This window comes from Diadema antillarum, unplaced genomic scaffold (assembly GCF_040938485.1).
Source record: "Diadema antillarum isolate AM-2024a unplaced genomic scaffold, OU_Dant_1.0 seq00000163_RagTag, whole genome shotgun sequence".
Lineage (NCBI taxonomy): Eukaryota > Metazoa > Echinodermata > Echinoidea > Diadematoida > Diadematidae > Diadema > Diadema antillarum.
The window spans coordinates 1,054,249-1,078,443 of record NW_027271234.1 but is presented as its reverse complement, the minus strand read 5'-3'; the positions used below and the strand labels follow the sequence as shown (position 1 = coordinate 1,078,443).

The 24,195-nt window shown below is 42.4% G+C and overlaps 1 protein-coding gene across 1 annotated transcript; it reads right to left on the bottom strand.

Annotated features, from left to right (window-relative positions):
• Nucleotides 1-833: 833 nt before the first annotated feature.
• On the bottom strand, nucleotides 834-23,727 carry LOC139728085 (phenolphthiocerol/phthiocerol polyketide synthase subunit C-like). The gene is given in 8 exon segments (XM_071639048.1): nucleotides 834-6,658; nucleotides 7,234-7,327; nucleotides 8,128-8,192; nucleotides 8,195-8,482; nucleotides 8,485-9,136; nucleotides 9,138-9,613; nucleotides 10,175-10,622; nucleotides 22,795-23,727. Coding segments are annotated over 7 exon segments (7,821 nt in total). The 5' UTR covers nucleotides 10,596-10,622; nucleotides 22,795-23,727.
• Between the last annotated feature and the right edge of the window lie 468 nt (nucleotides 23,728-24,195).

Sequence of the window (24,195 nt, the reverse complement as noted above, 5' to 3'; positions counted from 1 at the left end):
AATGTATACTATAATAATAGATTTCTATTTACATTCAATGAAAGACATAGTGAGAATTCAATAAATTCATTTCTGAATTATAATTGTTGACACATTATTATCTACAAATGCTATTGCACGCAGAAGTATATTACGATCTATTTACAAAATATATTGCACATTTATCCGGCCAATTAGTGAATCACATTATCGTAATGAGTTTCACATGACATGATATATCAACAAACGAGGAATAAGACAAAATTCAAGACAATCATAGGCAAATATATTAGTAGTTTCATAACATTAATGTAGAAGAAAATGTTTGATAAAACGATCTGATGATATTCCTTCTAGAAATGGATGAACATTTATAAAGGCAATGGTAGTCTCAGTACGAAATTATTGATATATATATATATATATATATATATATATATTACAAAAAATGGACCCGGAAGAAAGACATGAAAGTTCTTAACAGGTTTCCTTGAAATGTAACTGCAGTGATTGTGTCTAGAAATATCTAAGATTTGACTGCAAAATCGGATGTAACTATGCCAGGTAACTTCATTGCCCGTTCTTAGAGGAGACTGTTGTTATAGGAGTCAAATAACAGGTTAACGATACATACAAAAAGAAAACAATTTTCACACGTGCAAGCAGAGATGCACTTATACGATATATTCTATTTGGCTTTGCATAACAAGATTCAAACAATATTCAAGAACTCCTTTGCCAGTATTGTAAGTTATCCATCTTCATACATCTCACCATTTTGTGTAGATGCAAGCTTTCTACAGAATTTCTCGTCATTGTTCTGTCAAGGTGTCTATTCTACATGCAAACTTTGTTCAGTTAAAGCTCTGCTTACGGGGTCTTGGTTTGGGAATTGGCTTGGTCTCTGGCTCCGTCGGCTCGGGCGGGGCCGACGCTGCCACGGGAGCAGTGGGAAGGGGTCTGACATCGGCGACAGGCACAGGTGGTGGCGTTGATGGCTGCGAAGGTTGGTTGGTCTGCATCACCCTCATGGCTATCATGATTTCCTTCAACAGCTGCTTGGAAGAAGACAGGATATACATGTGTTTACCAGGAAACAAGACCTTTCGGAAACGCGCTTCACCCGTTATTTGCTTGTTCCAGTCGTCCAGGAGAGATGGGTTGACGAAGGGGTCACTCTTGCCTCCGAACACTGTTAGCTGGCAGGGAAGTTTATCCTTGTGCCTAAGGCGATACTTTTTACACGTGATGATCGCAGCCTCGATGCTTGGGATGAGACGGTTCATGAGGCGAATGTTGTTCATGACCGACTGGTCCAGAAAACTGAACTTGACAGGCATAGCGTCAGGTAGAGGTGTCCTTGTGGCATCAAGATGACTGGTGAGGATACGCTGCATCTTGCGGTAAACATCACCAGTTACTTCCAGTTCCTCAGGATGAGGATAGGGCAACGTTGGAGCATACCAAGCGCTGACAAAGAGATGAGCTGGACATACATTAAAGTTCTTCAGCAAGTAGTGCGCCAGTTCAAATGCGATCAAACCACCCAGGCTATGCCCGAAGAAAGCAAAGCGGCCTTGCAGCAACTTCGGCATGAGTGCTTCTGCAAGTTTCGTGACGATATCCTGGATGTTGTGCATTGGTCTCTCATGCTCCCTGCGTTCCCATCCAGGAAGCTGTGTCGTAATCATCTGAATGTCGTATTCAGCCAAGTGACTCTTCCAGGGCAAGAACATGGTAGGACCACCTCCGACTGAAGGGAAGCAGATCAGCTGCGCTGCTGGTGTGTCGAGATTGTCTTCAATCCTAAACCACATCTCACTCCGAAGGCTTTGAGTTGGCGTGACCTTTGCTGAATCCTCTTCTCCGTCACCAGCGTTGGACAAGACCCTCTCGTAGATGGTCTCCGTTAAGCTTCTCAGTGTCAACGTATCATTCAGAAGTTCCATTGCCGTCAGCGTAACCCCAAAGTTTTCATGTATAACACTGCTGAGCTCAGTGGACATGTGAGAGTCCAGTCCGAGTGACATCGGGGTAGCATCTTGGGACACATCTCCACTAAGTCCAAGGCGCTCCACTAGATGTGAAGACAAAGTCTGGAAGATCAAAGCTTTGGCTTCTGTTGGACTTAGCAATTTGATGCGCATTCTGATGTCGTTGTCGGCAGCAAGGAACGTGTCTCGATTTGGAAACAGTGATTTCAGGATGGAGAAGGTGCCGCCTTGTTCGCTGAAATGATGTGACAGCATGACGCTAAATGCTCTAGCATATTCACGTCGATCAACAGCACCAGTGAGTCCAAGCTGAGGGTAGTCTGTTGCAAGGATACAGCCGAGGCCTTTCAGAATTTCCGCCGGCGGTAGACTGCCGAGTCCCACATTCTCCCACCGCTTTACAAAGCCTTCTCTCGCCGCGAAGCCGTGTGTGTTAATGACTCCAGGACATACCACAGTGGCGGGGAGTCCAAACTTTCGTCGCATGTTGCATAGAGCGGAAAGAAAGCTGTTGGCTGCACAGTAACTCCCTTGACCTTCATTGCCGATCATCTCAACGATTGATGACATCATGACGAAGTGCTTGATGGGGAAATTCAGCTTTGTAGTCAACTGATGAAGTATCAGCGCTCCATAAGCCTTGGGAATCATGACGTCATTCCACGACTCTGACGTCATATGGCGCATAATTGCATCATTGTAGACTGTGGCACAGTGAAAGATACCTTCCAAAGGCTGATCCTCGTTGTCCTTGATGGCGCAGAGTGCTTTCTCAACCTCATGTTCACGTCCCATGTCAACTTTGAGGTGTGTAATCCTTGCTCCTGAATCTCGGAATGACTTGAATCGGAGTATAGTTTCTTCTTCCGGTGTGTTTCTGGAGATCACGTATACGTGGCGTGCCCCACAGTTGACAAGCCATTCCACCATCGAGAGACCAAACCCTTTGGAGCCACCTGTCACAAGATAAGATGCTTTGGGGTTGGCGGAGAAGCTGATATCGTCGAAGTTAAGAGTGGCCGGGATGCTGTCCTCATCGATGTAAACTGTAATCTCCTCTAGTGATGCGTGAGGAGAGCGGGCCAACTTTGACACGGGAGCTGTGGGAACGGTGAGGGATTTCAGAGCCTGGAATCCATTGTGTACGCTGAAGAGGTGAAGGAGGCGGGACATCGCATCTTGCATCCTCGAGCGCATATCCTCAAATCTTCCAAGCGCCATGTCAATTGACAAAAAGTAGATGTTAGGGGGAAGATTGCTGATTCTCGAGTCTCCAGCCACAGCATCTCTACCGTGAATCTGCACAATGGTGCCAAAGGGACGGAGCTTACCCACTAATTTCTTCAGGCTTCCTGTGTCATGTGGAAGTTCCCCAGCAAACAACAACACATCTACTGAAAAGTCATTGATGAGTGTGTTGAAGTTTTCATTTGATGTGATCACTACTCGCGAGTCACCCAGAATTCCAAGGAGCTTTTCCACGGGCAAGATATTGCCGTCATCAGATTCTACATGAATGAAAACCGTAGCTCCTTGTTCTAGCGCCAAATGAGTGGTGGCAAGTCCTACACGATCGCTCAGAGACGACAAACAGACAATTACTGTGCCATTTTCAGTGAGTTTCAAGGTGTCATGGAATGCGACAAATGCGGGGAGGTAATCTCTCACGATGTTGATTGCCTCGATTGGAGTTAGGTTTGCTGGTATCGGTATCAGGTCCGCAGTTTTGGCATGCAGCGATGCAGTGATCTGACCACCAGTCCGGAACCCGAGTACGTTTGTTCGCATTCGGAACATGACCTGCACCTCTTCACTGCAACTGAGGATTTTTCCCGCGTACAGATACCCACATCCCACCTTCCTATCGTTTGCATCCACTAGCTGCTGCACTGAGAACGCTGACACTTTTATTGCAATCTCGTTGTCCGCATTGGCAGGGGGCATTTCATGACTCTGCTTCACTGTCAGTCGTTTTTGCTTCAAGCTCTCATTCAGGTCCACTTGCCAATTGGTTGAGAGAGTTGGCGCCGAGAAGCTCGATTGTGGCTGCATTACAATTCGCAAAGCATGGGCTTCAAACGACAGTTCCTTCGGATCATCTCCGGCTGGAGCTGGTACCTTTCTCCTCAAGGCTACATAATTCTCTTCATTGGGTGCCGATTTCATGTACTGATACAGCCAGTGGGCAGATTCCTCCGGTTCTTGCATTGACGGCAGATCCACAGTCACCACCGGGAACTCAGGATCTTCGTGCATGAGCGTCAAACCAAACGAGCCAGCTGGAGCCATCATTGGATCTACAACATCGACATCCATCACAGCATGGGCGCCACGAGTGATCATCCAAAGCCTAGGTTTAGGTTTCGTGTCATGTCTGCTGACGGCTCTGTAGAGACTAATTGGAGATAGTGCTGTCATTGTCTGTGATTCTTCAAAGCTTTGCTTGCTAATACCTCCGATAGCCCCAAATTGCTTGACATCCAGTGTAGAGAGCAGAATGAGATCTGTCACCATGCCAAGGGATCGAAGTACTCTCCGGAAGCGTTCATCACAGTCAATGAGAATTCGTGGGTCAAGGACACTGACCACACTTTCTACCTCCATGCGGCGCTTAAGTTCCATGGATACCCCTTGTTTGTCTTTGATGATGATGATGGCCCCGGGAGCTTCAGAGCCGATAGCGCTCAATGGCCTTGTAGGAGGAGCTGCTTTTTGAGGAATGCGAATGGCACTATCATCTGGTTCAACATGGATCGGCACCCATTCTCGCCTCCAGAGCTGAACTCGTTCTTCTGGCTCATTGGAATGTACGTTCTCAAACATCATGTTATCCACCTGAGCAAATACTCTCTGATTAGTAGCATCTGCTACCACAGCATCACCGTAGGTTACTCCGTTTTCTTTGGTCATGCGCACATGGAATGCCATCTGAGTTGGGGCTCTACCCTTGACATGCACTTTCCTTACGGAACGGGGTACTTGAAACCATGTCCGAAAGTTTGTTTTCGCTGTCCTAGCTCTTTCTTGTTCTTGAAACATCTGACAGATCCCAAAGCCTTGGAACACACTGTCAAAGAGGGCTGGATGGAAGGTGTACTGTTTGAATTCTCTCTCGAGCGTCTCTGGCACTGATGCATACAACAGGGCTTCATTGTAGTCGTGGCTGAAGTACGCTGTGTTGATGCACTTGAACGTCTCTCCAAGATGGAAGCCACCTCTCCAGAGCCTGCCGTAGAATTCTTGTTGATCAATCTCATAGGGACACTTTCTCCTGATGTCATCTGTTGCTAGTTTCACGGAGTGGAACCCCTCCTCAAGCTGGTGGATTGAGTTTCGCACTCTACCCGGTACATCTATGGCAGCTTTGCTGTGCAGTGTCCAGCTGCGATCAGTGTGGTTGAAACTACGTAGTGCAAAGAGAGCCTTTCGTGACCTTGTCTCCAGGCTGATCTCCAGAACTCCTTCAAGCTCTGATGCAAAGACAAACCTATCAAACTTGACATCCCTCAATGTGACAACCTCAGATTCAGGGTAGACTTCTCGGGCAGCTGCCAGCATTGTTTCAGTGTGTGCTGCAGCCGGGATGACGATGTTACCTTGGAGCTTGTGATCTCGAAGCCAGGGCACTGTAGACTTAGAGAACTTGGAACGCCAAACCTTTGGTGCATTTTCTCCATTGAAGTGAGATAGATGCTGTTGCTTGCCAAGAAGTGGATGACATTCGATAGGGAACCGAAACATCTTCTTACTCTTTTTGGTGGTCGCCGAGCAAAGCATGTGCTGCCACGGATAGTTGGGAAGCGAAATGACCTTATATGGACCTTCTTGGAAGAGATGGTGGAGGTCGAATGGGTATCCTTCTACATGCAGCTTTGCCATTGACCTCAAGAGGTTGACTCTATCATCTGCTACTTCTCTCGTGTCGGTTGGCCTACGCAAGGAACCTGTCACGACCACGTGACTGTTGTTGAGCATTGAAGTCCCAAGGGTGTCCCTTATGGCTGGAGAAAGGACCGGGTGAGGACTGATCTCCAAGAAACAGTTGTATCCGTCTTGAAGAAGCTTTTCGATTGCCATTTTGAACTGAACTGGTTGACGGACGTTTTTCCACCAGTAGGCGGCGCTGTTGACTTGATCCCGATCAAGATACTGATTTGTTACTGTTGAGATGAGCGGAACAACAGGTATCACATTGAAGTTTTCCTTGGCTGCGGCAGCATCCAGATACTTCACCTTCTTCAGAAAATCCTTGCGGATTTCCTCTTGCTGATAGCTGTGAAATGCGTTGTTGACTTTGAGTGTCACACATCTGATGCCTTCTCGCCGCAGATTCTCAGAGAATGCTGCCAATGACTCCTTGTCTCCAGACAGGACAATCTGACTTGGACTGTTGATTGCAGCTACGTCTATGACGCTCACGTATTCGCTACTCTCTAGGCGGGACTGAATTTCTTCGGCTGAATGCAAGATGGCGACCATGCTTCCCATTCCGCTCGTCTTCCTCAACTGCCGACCTCTCGTATAGATTAGACGGATCGCATCTTCAAGAGCTAGAAGACCAGCGGCATGGGCAGCTGCGACTTCACCTACACTGTGTCCTACGATTGCATCCGGGGTAATGCCTCGAACACGGTAGAATTCAGCAAGGCCGATCTGGACTGCGCAAATGCATGGTTGCGCAATTTCTGTATAAGGGAAGAAAGCGAAAAATTAAGATTGAGTAGACCTTTGGTTGATATTAACGTCTGTGTCTAGATAGACTAATAAAGAAGTTTACCACCAAAATGGACTCAAGATGTCATGTAGACCTCTGATCGACATCCCCACCCCTCCCGCTGTTCATGCGTTTCCATTTGTAGCATGTATATATATATATTAAATTATGCACACACAAATAAATAAAATTGTATTATATACACACATTTTATTTTTCTCTTTGCTTCATTGATTTCATTTCCAACAAAGGAAAATTACCATATTACATTTACACAGACATAGTGATACATAGTGATTCCGTCAAGTCCTTAATAAAACAAGATGTATTCCAACTGATCATGTGACACTACATATGTTACAAGAATATACCATCATTTTGAAGTTTGTATTACTCATGTGTGTATATTGTTTGGAAATGAAAATAAAAAAGGAACGAATGAATACAAAACCAATGGAGCATTATAGCAAAGGAAATACTATGAACGGACATACAATGATACTGTGCCTTTAAAAACCTCTCCTCATAGAACTTGATTGTACTCACCTGTCTGGTTGATTTTCTCACGATCTGCTTCCTTCGTGAGGAGGTGGATGAGGGACCACTTTGCTCCACATTTGGTCAGGATCTTGTCTATTCTCTGCAGGGGGGGGGGGTCAAATTGACGCAGTTTCACTAAAGCATTCTGGGTGAATTGCGATGTCATGTTTGTTACATTTTGAAGGGGCACTCCTGTTTCCATTATTGCTTAAGATTTATGTTCTCATATTCTATGATGGGACCTTTCTATTCTACTTTTGGTCCGAATCTTGCTTATTCTCTTAAAATTGAAGTAATCGTGCTATAACATGAGTGCATAGATTGTGGTATAGTGTAACTCGTTTATTCGTATTCATTGGTTTCATAACTACATGTTTTATCCCCCTTCAATTATCATTACAACTTCATGTTTCATTTTCGGACACAATTTAGTTTCGTAAGTTTTATGGCACTTTCTGTATGTGCTTACTTAAACATGAACATGAATTTGGTGAGGTATAAGAGAGCATACAATACAGATACGCACAGGTTTATTTACATATGAAATGCAGATTGGATACAACCTAGCTGTTTCCAATATCAAACATAATTTTGGGGAATTCTCAGTTTAATTAACATGTTTTATCCCTTCATTGTCAAAACACTGGAATATTTTCTTTTAAGCCTCAGTAACTGTCCATCATTCATATTTGATGTTTTAGGATTCTTCAGCAGAAAACAAAAACAAAAACGGGGAGATGAAATTCAAGATGAAAAGAAGTCAAGTGATTGAACATTCGCACATGTACAATAATATCAACGTGAATCTCTAACATTATAAATTTTATTTCATTTGAACTTCCCCAAATTTAAAAGACAGACAAGTTCCCGTCTATGTGATCAATTAGCACGTATCTTTACCTTGATGACGTTTCTGAAGTGAGGCTCGTCGTCCATAAGCTGTCTCGCCATGGCCCACCACTGGAACCCATGCCGGAGAAGACGAAGACCAATCGATGGACAGACAGGTGTGCGTCGGGAGATTTCCCCTCGATGACATTGTAGGAGACGCGCGGATCCTGGTCGAGCTTCAGTCTAACCTGCTCAGTAGCATCACGCGGAGACCTGGCGATGATTCCCATGCGATGCTGGTGGTGAGTGGATCGCACTGCCGCCGTATACAGGGCGTTGTTGTATGCTCGTACGTCATTGCCTATGACTTCGCTGAGGAAGTTTCCCCAGTCTTCCAGATGTTGCTTCAGGGCATCTTTGCTGCTGCAGACAGGAAGAGAATAGACGGTTTGCCTGCATCTCTGTCATTGGATCCGTGCGTAGAGTAGACGCGGTCATACCGATTGCAGTTTTGTTGGTAGCCTTCGAGAACGATATGAGCGTTGGCACCACCGAAGCCAAAGGAGCTGCAGCCAACTATCTTCTTTGCAGACTTGGGCCACCTTGTGAGTTCTCCAGGCACCCGAATGTTTAGCGTTTCGAAGTCAACGCTTTCGTTACCAGACCTGAAGTGAACCACCTTAGGAATCTGTTCGTGGTACAGACACAGAGCTGACTTAATAATCCCAGCAATGCCAGCTGCTCCCTCTGCGTGCCCGAAGTTGGACTTGACGGATCCGATGTAAAGAGGAGGCTGATCTGGTTTCCGGTTCATTCCCATGGCCTCCCCAATGGCGTTAGCTTCAGTCCTGTCACCAACTTGGGTTCCTGTACCATGCGCTTCTACGTATACCACTTCTTCGGGAGCGATGTTTGCGTTTTTGTACGCACTTTCAAGAAGTGTCACCTGTCCGTCGTAACTGGGTAGAGCAATGCCAGGCGTGCGACCGTCATTTGCTAGGGCGCCTCCACGGATGACGGAGTAGATCCGGTCTCCATCATCGATTGCGCGTTGAAGAGGTTTCAGAATGATGGCCCCCAACACCTTCGCCTCGTGCGTATCCATCGGCCGACTTGTCAAAACTCTTGCTCTTACCATCGGGAGCCATCATACCAGCGTGGCAGAATCCGATGCTGGTGATGGGAAGCAGCGAAATATTCGCACCACCAGCTACAGCCATCTCACACTGACCACTCCGCAGTGCTTCACAGGCGAGATGGACAGAGTACAGGGACGACGAACAGGCTGTGTCTACAGTGAAGCTTGGTCCCCTGAAATCGAATTCGTAAGACACCCTGTTTGACGTCATGCAGGAGTTGGTTCCTGAATTGGTGTATTGATTGATATTGTCGTTGGGCATGCCCAGCAAGACGCCATACTCATGGGCAGTCACGCCCATGTACACACCAGTCTTTGAGCCGCGTACAGACTGAGCCGGAATGCCCGCGTCTTGTAGAGATTCCCAGACCACTTCGAGGAGGAGTCGCACTTGCGGATCCATGTGATTCGCTTCCTCTGTGGAACAGGAAGGGATGGTGAAGTGTTTATTATGATAGAAACTTATCACAAACTTACATAAGGAGAAAGGCAACAATTATTACAGCTTTCATACACTTTGTATATTTACAGAGTTGCCAGCAAATGTGTGGGGGCCTATATGTGCGTGATGTGCAAGTGTGCGAATTTTTACGAATATTTTTGTTCGTACAAGTAGCTGCATATAGACCTTTCCGGTTTCAAAACACAGTACCTTATTTCGACCATGACGGGGGTGGGGGGGGGGGGGGTTCCAATATAAGAAGAAAAAATGATTGAATGGGTTATGCAATGAGTCAGGTGCATTGCTATGTCAGTGCGTAAATTAAATACTGTAAGACATACGAAGCCGTCCAATTATGGCTGAAATCGACATTAGCATTGAAAAAACAGTGCCCAAACCTAACAGGTCTGTACTTGAACTCAGAAATTATATACAAAGTGTTTTTGTTTTGTTTTGTTTTGTTTTGTTTTGTTTTTTCAAAATAACGCAGGGGAGAAAGAAAGAACACTTCGTTATAAGGACAAAGTCAAACATACCTGGCGAGATTCTGAAGAACTGTCTATCAAAGAATTCGGGATTCTGTGAGAGATATCCGGCACACTTGTTGTACATCTTTCCGGGGATCTTGCCCCCTGGGAACAGGAAGAACGACGCATCAAATCGGTCCGGCGGTGGTGGCGTGGTGCAATCCAGACCTTTCGCCAGCATCTCCCAAAACCTGCGCACTCCGTTGATGCCGTTGGCGTACCGACAGCCGATACCCACGATCGCAATCTTGCGATCTATCGGCATCGTGGGATCGTCGACGGAGTTCATCGTGGCGCTCTTGTGTTTCTTTCCGGTGATTTCAGTCGACACAGTCTTGGTGAGGCGCGCTCCTCTGCTGAGCGTGAGAGCCCCTCGAAATGTCCCTGACCGGCTTCTGCCACCTGTGGCGCCCTTCCAGCTATCTTCCATTTCTCGACAGCAATATTGATGATCAGTCTGTAAAAGTCATAAAATACGATCACATAAACAATTTTGTCGCTGACAAACAAGTATAATAAGCACATCCGCATGTCATCCTTAGTAAGCATAACATGTATGCAAACCTACACACTAGATAAAATACCTTATGATTACTGAACGCAAAACCAGGGTAGAAAAATTCTTGTGTATAAAAGTCGTCACATTCCTATAAAATAGTGATACAGCATGATATGATATCATTGCAAAATGGCCCAAATACATTGATAACAGAGATATGGCCTAAAAAAAAATTTGAGCCAATACCTTGTATCTATCATCAATGTGACAGATCATCATCATCAACAACAACAACAAATATACTAATTAGTATATTTGTACATGTACTTTTTATAGTACGTGTACTTTTTTTTGGATCAGGGCTCCCTTCCCTCCCCCCCCCCAAAAAAAAAAACACCAAACAAACTTTCCCGCTTGAAAGAAATGAACGTGAGGGCAACATTTCCCTTGCGAGTCACATTTGTTGCCCCGAAGAAGTAGGTTAGTGGAACTCTGTGCAATGTGAAATACTTTTACCCGACGAGAAAATTCTTGATGATGACTCTATCGCAGTCATTGCCACCAATCGTTGTTTTTTTCTGTGTGTTTGAACGTATTCGTAACGTAGCATTGGAAGAAAACGTTTGAAGTTAGCATGTATGACACACTAATGATTATTTTCTATATAATTATTGAGTGAATGTATAACATACTAGCTAGTGAAAAACTGTTGTGATAACCATCATGAAATAAAAGCCGGTCTTTGCATTCCATGGATTCTCCTTAGTGATGATTCATTAACTATTGAATTCTATGACGCGTTAACTGACAATCCTGCTTGAGGCGTGTACGAAGTTAGTTTGTGATCATCATTTAGAGAGCAAGTATTTCGGAACATGACAAACTGTTTCCTGCGACAGAATTAAAAATGGAAATGCAATCCGGCAGCATGTTCGATATAACCGTGAATTGGCAACTATACTGCATACATAGGATAGGGCAAAATCCAATGTTAATGTTTTACGGTACCATGGTGAAAAGAGGATGGTGATGCTGTTTGGCAGACGTTTCATAACGGATGTATCCTGCACAAACACTCAAAGGATGAGCGTTAATTCATGCTAATGATTTAAAATCACAGGAAAGAGAAAACATGGAGCGTGTTTACAAGGGAAGACAGTTTGAGGAAACGACAAGCCATACTAATACCAGACCGGGATTTCGAGGATCGAACGAAAATATAATCTAGCATACGCGTTTCCAAGCCAGTGGCCTTATTATTGGCGGGGTCTTGGCTCACGTCCGAACCTCAGTGCCCTGGCTAGACTTCAAAAGGAAAGTTCCTGTGTGAATCACACTTGCTCAGCACACAAGGTGATGATTCTTTTGTTGTGTGGCATATCATTCGGGAGTTTTAGACTATACACAGAATATCACTTTCGCAATCCTGATTGTAATTCACTGTGTGACTAATTTTCAATGTCGGCAACGAAATTTTTTGTTGAAGATGTCGAAATGATATTTCCCTGCTTTCTGTTCTTCAACAGAAAAACAGTGGAGAGCATTAAAAAAAAACATACAGAATGGCCAGGAATTTTTATGGTGCTACACGGAGGAGCACATAAACTATCATTGCCAATTTGAACGGAAGGACGTCCTTCATCAGCCACAGGAGGAAAACGATTGTCATATAATATCGACTGTATCACTTCTCATGCTTTTGATAGGACCAACAATATCCCCTGTGACACATTGATTAGAACTTCCTGAGAGTAGGAATGAAAGACAAGAAAAAAATCATCCAAATGGACAGATAAGGAATTTTGCTTGAATGGAGATCGGTGAGAAAACATAAGCGGAAAGTAAAACCACCCTATAGAATATTACATTAACAAAGCAAATTGCGCGAAACTCGGACCTCAGCTTGCATATGGTAGTTGATGTTGAAAATAATGACCTGTCACAGGTTGAGACAATGAACTTCGGATTTGTTCTATTACCATTGTCTTCCAAATGTTTCATATCACGTTGATAGTTGTGACAGTCCGGTGTAATGATGATAAAAATAACAGAGGGAACAAGGAAACGAGTGTCACAGAGAGAGGTATATGATATACAGACAGCACTAGATACGTGGAAGAATTAAATGGAAAAACATCCATAAGATAGATAAGGACAACATTAAAATAAAAAGCAAAAGTAAGTGTTTAAAAGAAAAAAATGCTGAATTTTTCATATCATTTGCACTGATGGACTGATCATACACAAGGTTAGATGACATGATATTCTCATTATCGTGCAAAATGGCATATGTTTGCTAAACGTTGAATTCCCTATTTCAATTGTCAGACAACCTTGAACTGTTGCGTGTATGTACAATGATTATCGGAGGCTTGTCTACGATGTAATTCGTATTGTTGTTATCATTTCTATATTTCGTATTATTTTAATTGGGTTGGTAGAGCACATTGAAATTCTTTCAATTCTGAAATGCGCTATATATGTAGAAACTTGCTTTTATTATCATTATTATTGTTGTTGTTATCGTCATTTTTGCTTTTGCTATTATGTTCTCTGAAAGAAGAAAGCCCGGAAGAAATGCCTCATGGCAATGTTTAAGTTTTTGGAGAGAAGTTCGTATTATCGAACTTAGCACGACTTCAGGTCCCGAGTCCTGATTCTGCCTGAAACTGGATAAATCGTTCAGGCTTTCGTCGCAGTTGTTTGAGCGCTTACTGATCAAGTAAGTCTAGCCGTATTTGTGGATCAAGCCGTTCTGATTAGCCTCTGGATTCCCAGAGATTTATTTCTGTCCCAGGGAACACTGCACATGCAAATCGAATTGACGCTATCTTCGTAAAACACGCCACCACGATTGACGGTGATTTTTCAAAGACAGTAAGCTGGTTGGTCAAGTGTGGATTACAGGATTGAAGAAGAGATCGGGTGCATTTTCCTCCTAGACGAGCGGCTTCGTGCTTTTATCTGCGCAAAGATGATGAGTTTAGTCGAAGGTTCAGGTGCAAAGTTAACAATATCTTCTCCTCTTTCCTTACTGTGAAGAATGGATCAATCAAATAAGAAATTGATAAAAACCATTCTATCAGGGGGGTAATGATGTCAGTCGCAGATTTTTAACATGTATTCCACATCGTGTGTGAACTAGAGTCAAACCTGCCTTAGCGACCACCTGCCGCATGCGGCCGCTATAAAAAAAAGGAAAATTCTAGAGAAAAGCCATGTTAATGATCCCGTCTCTAGCCGTCACCTGCCTATAACGGCTACTCCTTTTGTCTCCTTGGATGGCCGCTATAGACAGGTCTGACTGTTACTATGAACCTGCTATTTCTGAAATGACACTGCGCTTGCTGGTTTACAAAGTGAAGCAGTCAGAGAGAGTGGAGCTTATGTCGTCACTCTTTCTCTCGCTCTCTCTTTCTGTCTATGTGTGTCTCTCTAGAAACACATAAGCTCACACACACACACACACACACACACACACATATATATATATATATATATATATATATATATATACATATATATATATACATATATATAGATACAGTTAACAACAAAATTATTCATACCCCTGGGAAATTTTTAGTTTTGAGCACATTTCTTACAAGTAAAGGATGGAGTGATGGTGGCTGGGTGTTATATCTCAACATGTCTTGCTTTGGAAATGAGGTGAAACTGGAATTAATGTCACTTTACAGAGGACAAATAAGAGTAAAAAGTTAACACCCAATCACCATCACTCCATCCTTCACTTGTAAGAAATTTGCTCAGAACTAATAATTTCTCAGGGGTATGAATAATTTTGTTGTTAACTGTATATATGTATACACACGCACACACACACACTGATCCGCAAAGACGTCTCTCACTACCATTATGGAAATGCTATCAAAAATGAATAACTTTACACACTGTTATCAACTTGTTATAGGGAAACGCCCTCCCGTCCACTCCCACCTCCCCCTCCCCCCCCCCCCGGTTTTCTTTTTCATTTACTCCTTTGAATTGAAAACATTGTCTGCACGTTTTTACGACGATGGAGCAGTATGAGCATGTATGTCATCTCTTTATTATCTGTCAATTTTGTTTTCCGGCTCCTTTTCCCGTCAAGTTGTTTATTCACATTACATGGATTCAAGGTACAAAATTGAGCGCCCAAATAGAAAGTGGAAATTAAGACAATCCGGTGTAAATCACTGTTTTTCAACTGTTGGTTACTTTCATGTCAGGTTGACAGCATTTAAAATTTGAGGTCTTGTGTTCTAGAATGTGAGTGGAAAGAACAAAAAAAAAAACAACTTCAGCGAGAAATAAAAATCAATGCTGCTGTCACATGTACCTTCAATAAATATCTTACAAACTGAAAAAAAAGTTGTACCGACTGCAGCACTTGAGAGCTGTTTATGGCAAACAGTATATGAAAACTCCACTGAATTCCTACAGAAAATGACATTGATGAGTTATATATGAACTCGTACAGAGTGTGGAGATACAATAAGGGCTTAAAATCACAACATTTTAGACAAGGATTTACATAAATCATTAACAGGAAAATTGTAATATAATTTTTCATCAGTAAGCACTACTAAAAATATGATTTATAGATACTTTGATTATCTCATATCGGTGACTATGCGGTAACAGACAGTCACCTATACACGCTTGACCTTAATATCTGTAATATCTGCTATTATTATGACATGAATTCTATGGCAATGCTGGGAAAATAGGCTACGCGCTGAGACTTCAACAACAAGTGTGCCTAATCTGCATCAGATCCCGATAACACAGCAAAATGGTAGCACATTTCAGAATATAAGTACAATGTAGAGGGAACCACACTTCGTTATATTCTCTTGTATTTTATTCCTATGCCGTTCTACTACCCTGTGCCACCATTTTGTACATGGGTGCAGGTACCCATTCTGCATACTTTGCTTCAGTGGAGACTGATCCCTGTGTAGACAGACTCTTGTATTCAGTGTGTACTGACTCTTGTTCTTGAGCAACCATCAATGGAGGAGATTACCTAGCAGCTTTTCATCCATTCTTGTGAGCCGACACAAATTCCTGTGTAAACAGACTCTTGTATTCAGTGTGTACTGACTCTTGTTCTTGAGCGACCATCAATGGAGGTGATCACCAAGCAGCTTTTCATCCATCCTTGTGAGCCGACACAGATTCCTGTGTAAACAGACTCTTGTATTCAGTGTATACTGACTCTTGTACTTGAGCAATCATCATCAATGGAGGGGTTTTGCAGGTGGCTTCTCATCTTTTGTGCAGTCCTGTCACCATTCATTTCATCCGCAGAGGATCAGTTCATTCAACCCCTGGACCTCTTTAAGTGCGTGAATACCACCAAACCGGACTCGTGGAAATACCATGGTCATCCAATTGCTTACTATAGTAACCACCATGCATGTTTCCAGCTTTCTATCTTGTTATGTGGGGACATACAGCTGAATCCTGGCCCGACTCAGTCGGACCATCACCAATGCGACAATGTAAGCCTACGTATGCATCATGACTCCGATCCACCCCACCGTGTAAGTTATGATGTTCACGCATTACATGACCTTAATAAAGGTGCCGACCAATTTCTTCATCAAGATGTCTGGCAAAGGATCTGTGAGCTCGGCATCAGACGACGTCGTCGTACACATCGTGGTCGCAGAGCTCACAAACCACATCTATCATCTCGTGTCGTTACAGACCGTCGGACAAGATCTAGGCCTACAGTAAGTGACATATCCTCTGTAACTCGTATTGGTATTTGGAATGCTCGCTCCCTGAACAACAAGTCTGCATACATATGTGACCTAGTGGTAGATGCCAAGCTCGATATTCTCGTTATAACTGAGACTTGGTTAACTGGCACACAAAAAGACGACCTGATAATTGCAGATCTGAAGGCCTCTCTTCCAAACTTTGATTTTGTACACTGCCCTCGAACAAATTCCAGAGGTGGTGGCATCTGCTTGCTTGTCCGTTCAACTGCACGTATTTCCAAAAATGACACTTTCATGTTCTCATCATTTGAGCTCCTTGATGTCACAATCAACCTTTCTCATTCATCTGCTCTCAGAGTATATGGCATCTACAGACCACCTCCTTCTGCTAAGAACAACTTAACAAATAACTTATTTTTGTCAGAATTCCCTACACTTCTGGAATCAGTGGCAATTGATGACCATCGTTCCATTCTGCTCGGGGATTTCAACATACATGTTGATGATTGGTCGGATAATTTGGCTGTGTCTTTTTTAAGCACCATCGACTCTTTAGGATTTCAACAGCATGTTACAAGGGCAACTCATAAAGCCGGACATACGCTTGACCTAGTTCTTAGCAGAAAAGTCGACAATATTGTATCGAATGTGAATCTTGTTACATCTCTGCCCTCTGACCACTCCGCCGTCATCACCACCCTCAACCTCAAAGGCCCGGCGAACCCAAGGAAGCAGATCACCTCCAGAAATCTACGGTCTATGGACCTCTGCTCCTTTAAATACGACATTGCAGCATCACTTTCCCAGATCAGAGAGCCAGCGTGTCCCTCCGAGGCTGTCCTGCAGCTCAACTCTCATGTAACAAGACTGCTTGACAAGTACGCTCCGCTCAAGACTAGATCAGTAACAGTGCGGCCGAATAATCCTTGGTACACGGCAGAAGTGAAGGAGGCTAAGAGGCGCAAACGCCGCGCAGAGCGCCGTATGATCAAGTCTGGTCTTTGCATTGACAGAGAGCTGTATCGGCAAGAGTGTGAGTCCTACTACAACCGCCTTGCCGACGCTAAGTCAAGGCACCTAAGACAGGAGATTGCTGCCGCAGACACCAAACAACTTTTCAACATCATCAAAAAACTCACAATTGCACATCCGGATTCTGTTCTTCCTGACCATACTTCAAATCTTGTACTGGCCAATCTGTTCGCTGAGTTTTTCGACAACAAGATTAGCACCATTGCTTCTTCATTCCCAGTGTCTCCTGAAATCTCTTTCTCAAATTCCTCTCACATAGATGTAAACACCGAGTGTGTATTTTCAGAGTTTGCTTTAATCACTGAGTCACAAGTGAAACGTCTCATTAATTCTCTTCCGTCCAAGTCATGTTCTCTAGATCCTCTTCCCACATGGCTACTAAAAGAGTGTCTAGATGAATTTCTTCCTGCAATAACTCACATTCTGAACCTCTCATTGTCATCTGGCGTAGTTCCTGAGCACTTCAAAAGGTCTCACATATTGCCCCTTTTGAAGAAACCAAGTTTAGACCATAATGATTTGAACAATTTCCGCCCCATTGCTAATTTGTCTTTTATTGGTAAAGTTCTTGAGAAAGTGGTGGTGCGCCAACTCAGAGATCACCTCGATGAACACCAGTTGTTTCCTACTAGTCAGTCTGCCTATAGGCACTTTCATTCCACAGAAACCGCCTTATTGAAGGTACTCAATGACCTCCTCTTAGCAGTAGACAAAGGCCACGAAGCTGCTCTCCTGCTTTTAGATTATTCTGCTGCGTTTGACACTATCAATCATGTGATTCTTCTGAACAGATTAGAGTCCAACTTTGGTCTTACGGGAACAGTCTTGAGATGGATTTCATCTTACTTACATGACCGCCACCAGATGGTAAACGTTAACGGCGCACTTTCTCAGTCATTCCCTCACAGACATGGTGTCCCCCAGGGGTCTGTGGTTGGTCCTTTACTATTTATTCTATACACAGCCCCTCTGTCTTCTGTAATCAACTCTCATGAAGATATTCTACATGTTATGTATGCCGACGATACTCAAATTTATATAATCATACAACCAAATACTCAAGTCGAAGCACTCTGCAAACTCAGTAGATGTGTTGAGGATATTAAGCAATGGTCATGTGATAATTACTTGAAATTGAATTGTGTTAAATCAGAATTTTTATATGTTCATTCTCAGTTTAGGCGAGGTGGTTCTCTCACAGAATTTTCCCTCGAAGACAGTACTATACCCACCTCTCAGTCCGTCAGAGATCTCGGAGTTATTGTAGATAAGCACTTGAATTTTCAACAACACATTAAGAACTCATGTCGTTCTGCTGCTTGGGGTATCTGTAAAATTGGTAAAATCCGTAAGTTATTGGATCAGTCTTCCACTGAACGTCTCATCCACGCATTTGTTTCTTCCCACCTTGACTACTGCAATTCCCTTCTTGTTGGTCTCCCTGCTTCTAGTATTGCACCACTTCAAAGAATTCAAAACACAGCTGCTAGGCTTGTAACCCTTACAAAAAGATCTGACCACATTACTCCTGTTCTCCAATCCCTCCACTGGCTCCCCATACATCAACGTATCACCTTCAAAATCCTCCTTATCGTTTACAAGATATGTAATAATCTTGCTCCATCTTACCTCAAAGACTTAATTTCTTTCCGCTCCTCTACTTCAACCCGTTCTCTTCGTTCTTCCTCCACTCTCCAACTATCACATGGTCCCCGCACCTGCACCCGCTATGGTGATAGGGCTTTTTCTGTTATTTCCCCGTCTCTCTGGAATAAACTTCCTCTCCATATTCGTAATGCTGATAACGTTGATAAGTTCAAGTCATCGTTGAAAACTTATCTGTTTACTCAACTTTAATTATGTTGTTTTGCTGTTGCATGTTATATCATAATTTGTATATTTACATAATGCTGTATTTTATTTTAATGTCATACTTCTTTTTTTTCCGGATCAATGCGCTTAGAAACATCAGTATTAAGCGCTATATAAATGTTATTCATTATCATTATTATCATTCGATCTCTGTAAATGTTCTCTGCATCTGGAAATATTCATATTTGTGAAGACAGATGTCAGTTGAGGCTAATTTTAGATCTACTCATGACTCGTCTGTAAGGGGGAAGTCTTCCTCTTTTGCCATTTATGGTCCAGAAATACCTTCTGTTGCTGGGAGAGCGTTTCAGGGGGACGTCATTTTGTCCACGACCCCGGCTTACGAGGGGGAGAGGAAGCGCTGATTAGGGGGACTAAACCTGGCGTTCCTGTTATTGAAGGCACGCTTTAAATACAGGGGCCTAGTTGGTCGTTGAATCCCTATTCGTGAAACTCGTTGGTGGCTCTCAAATATTATAGCCGCACAAAAGTAGACACAACTCGAGAACCACATCGTCTATACCCCATGTGTGCATGAACATGAATCATGGTAACAACTTAAATGTCGCTTTTATTAAAAAAACAAACAAACTAGGAACGCAGTAAAGCTGATGGAAGCGTGTTTGCGATGTTTAATCGTGATGTCCGATATCTGAACTGCGCTTGGCAAACTTTACTATGTATAGGTATGACTTATTGCACTCTCTGGCTTTATTAATAGGCCTACTTCACATCACTGTTATGTTTCGAAGAGCTTTAGCGGAATGTGAACCATAGATATAAGAACTAATGTCTGTCCATCACTCATGGGGCACCTGTCCATCTGCCAATTGCACTAAGAGTCTGTTATAAATACCGCCTTTGATATAAGGAGACAGAAATAGACTCCCTGTGTCCAAAACTGAGTTTGACCGACAGAAAATGAACAGGTATATAAATGAATGATAAACCAATAAATAAACGAATGCAATCATGAATTTAAAAAAAAAGACAATCATCAAATCAAGATTACGATGTCAAGTAAAAGATAACACAATGAGTAAGATGAAACTATATGAAATGGAACCGATATCGGACAAACTGATAGAATTAACATGAATGTTTAAGTTCCGCTTATCTAGATCATCAGAAAGGAAAGAAGAGAACAGAAACAGATATAGATCAATACAGAGATAGACCTAAACATCGACAGAGAGATATGAATTTGATACTGCATATTCCTTAATCCAGCGAGCTCATGATAACAAATCAAGTATGTTAGTCTTATAACATAGTGCATTAAAGAATATCGAGTTCAGTTGGAGGATCTGATTCAAAAGTCATTGTAGAGCTCACTGTTGTTTATAAGTCAAGACAAAGAGTAGGAGACAGACACTTCGGGTTAACATATTTTAGCTCTGAGGACTTTATGTTTGAATACATTGATGCATACACACAGCGTAAACATACACGTACACCGTGTTTTTTTTCAAGTGTCAGTTAAAAGCACAAAACTGTGGTCGTCTTTTCGATATATCAAGGTGCTTTGAAGTGTAATCACGATAAGTGTATAGGTTGTCTTAAAAAAGGAAAAAGGAGCATCATACCCATCAACATCCCCATGAAGTTCCATCAAAGTTGGGAAAGCAAGCGAAGAGTTATGTTTCACATTGATATTGATTCATTGATATCTGCCGAAACCACACCAATCATTATGAATGATGACGTATTTTTTTCTCACTTCACACGTGTTCCATTGACCTGGGCACGAATCTTCAGTACATTTAATTCTTTTAAAATGAAATGAATTCAAAAATGTTAGTTTTACATCAAATCGATATCCTGGATTTTAATTAACAATTCAAAATAAGATTGATGTTAAGTAATGACCTTCATGTGTTAAAGCATTTTTTTTTCAATGCATTATCATGAGTTGTGAGGTAGATTGATATACACCTTGATTGTAAGGTAATACCTCATGGTAGGTCATGACGTCATGGTTTGGAATAATAAAAAGTATGTAAATATGAATTTTAAAGGGATGGTTATTAGTTTTGGTTGAGATGGGTGGATCGCACCTTTTATTAGGACCAGTTTGGTTTTAGATATCTCAGCCATTTCAAAACCTATTTTTCATCAATTAAACTTTGATTTCCTCCTAGAATTGTATGCTCTTTTATCTTTCATAAGTAGTTTCTCATTATCTCACAAAAAATAAAATATCTTAAGTCCCATCTCAACCCAAAGTATACCATACCTTAAATGAAGGTGACAATTTCTTGCATTTCAGTTGTAAGCTAATACCTATTATGTTACAAACGCTTCCATATAATCGTTTTACAATGAGAGTACTTATGTGATAATGGGGAAATATACATTGTTCAACAAAGGAGAGGAAATAGAAAATTGAGCACACATTTGTCTTCCGAGGTAGCAAATCCTTCTTAATATATCATCATTTAATAAATCTTAACGCTCTCTGTTCGTCCAAAAATGAGAGAAAGCTAAGTTGAGCAAATCGTGCTTCCCACACCGTCAAACGCGAGTAGATACCTCCACCCTTCCGTCTCATCAAAGCGTGCCTCAACAGGTGGTCAGGCGTGTGTCGTGTCATTGTCTAGTCTAGAATTAAATGGCTGTAGACATCAATAAGCATAGTGGATCAGCTACCGCGCCTTTTTCGTCTACCACCAAACACATCTGTTGATTGGTATAAATGGTCGGTCATATGATATTCCGTATTTGAAAGACACAAATATTAGCCAAAGTGTGAATTTTGAAACTTTACCTAACCCTTTTCCTTACTTATAAAGTATTTGAGGATTTAGATCATGCTCCTAATCAAAGTTGTTTTTATTGTTGTTTCTAAATTAAATCCGACCTTGCGAGCAAGTGGTTAAACCAAAGTTTCTTTATTTAGATTTTCTTGGAAGGAAAAGGAACATTTATTGTGTTAAACGGCACAGAGAGGATTTTCCACAGGTACCTGACCCTGGAGGATCTCTAGACAAATCAGGAGTAAGAGAGGAAATATCTTACGGAAGTAAAATGAAATTAAAAAAAAGACAACTATGGATTATGAGGGTTAAAAAGTATACATAAGACAAATCTGTGACAAAAAGAGATGTCGATGACAAATAGACGCAGGTATATACTTGAATTGATTTGGTACATTTTGTCGAAGAATTCAATTCTGTCGTCTCTTATAGATATCTCTTTATTTGAAAGGGTATGGTCCGTCAAGGCAAATACCTTTTATAACTCGCATTCTTCTGAAATGCATTCGAGACATTTCAACTTAATTCCAAAATTGCAAAATTTTCGTTCTTGAAGGTCATGATAGGGTTAAAAAACAGTAAAGCTTAACTAATAATGTTGTCAGTAATCATGGCATATTGAATTTTTTTTTTGAGAAATGGCGATTGTGGGGAAAAGAAGAAGAAGAAGACGAAGACGAAGAAATAACCATTGTGACGAACATGAATTAAAAGAATGAAACTCGGAGATTTACTCACGGTCTTCCATTGACGCCATGATGAGATGGAGAAATCCTACAACAGGTTGAGTTGCCCGTCTGCGCGAGGGTCGAACTCAAAGAGCAGACGGCTCACGTCTCCAAGATAGTGCCACGTTGACGTCCACCATCAACGGACAAACGGAGGCGGCTAGTGGATCTATTCCCATACACAAACTCAGGCTTGGGTTTAGATATCTAGAATCATGGTACGAATAGAAGATATTGATACGAAGGCACAAATGACTCCGTGGAATTTCGGGAGGCGATAAAAGCGAACTGGGGCAAGACCTTCCTCCTAGAAGTGCCGAGGTCTCACCGAGACTTGCTGTATCGGGGATCACAGGGAGATGGTAAAATGGCTTCTCTCCCGTGTGTGGATGCGTGTGGGCGATCTGAAAGGGTGTATGTCCGTCTTCGAGAAGAAATGACAGCTTTTGCCTTCAGCTGCCGGGTTATACGGACTAATGAAACTCTTGCCGTCTTCTAACCCCCGTCTCTTCCTCCCTTCAATAGCACGTCAAAGCTATTACACAGACTCGTTCGAAAATAATTATAAGTTCCCTTAAAAACTCCAAAAGGACTTTCGTCAAATGAGCGCGTCCGAGACCGTTCTCGACACCCCTCGTTGGCTAATTAGATTTCATGCGAGTCATCCTCAACACGAGCTGTGGCCGTGCTTTCTCTACGGGAGTGAGGACAGAGGAAGGGGGTAGAGCTAAATATTGCCCCGTCGTGTAAGGATGTACGGAGCAGTATAAGCTGCAGCAGTAGATTGACGCTGCGGCTAGTCCTAATTCTAGGTCTGACATCGTGCTTGCCTTGCAGGCTAATCTAACTTCCCTTGATGATTCATCGCCATTTTTCCTCCTCGACTGCTCCCCCTGTACCCATCTGTCCAACTGCATTAAATGCAGGCATAAGTCATATACAGGCACCTTCTTCGCGTCGGATTCTCTCACTTCATTTTTGTCCGATTAGTTTGCTGCTTGATGCCCTCAAGATGTTAAACACCGTCCAGTCGTGTTTACTTCACATCACTCTATGATGTTATATCCATCTCATTTCTTCAGTTTCAAAATTTCGTCATACATACGCGTCTGACATGTAAACTTGTGCAATTCCTTTTATCCTATTCATGATGGGGGAAGTACAAAGTATATTTTTTTCTTTCATTCGTTTTGTTTGACTACCACACATCGAAAGGAATAAAAGGATGACTTAATTGTGATTTCAAGATGAATGGGATTTCCCTAAAATCGATGTAACGCGAAACACCGAAACATTGAAATCGGAAATTGATATCTACCCTTTACTCACACAAAATCCCCTCTAAAGTCGTGGAAAGGACTAACAACTAGTTCACGTTTAATCTCATCTTTGTTGTAATTTTTCTTTGCCA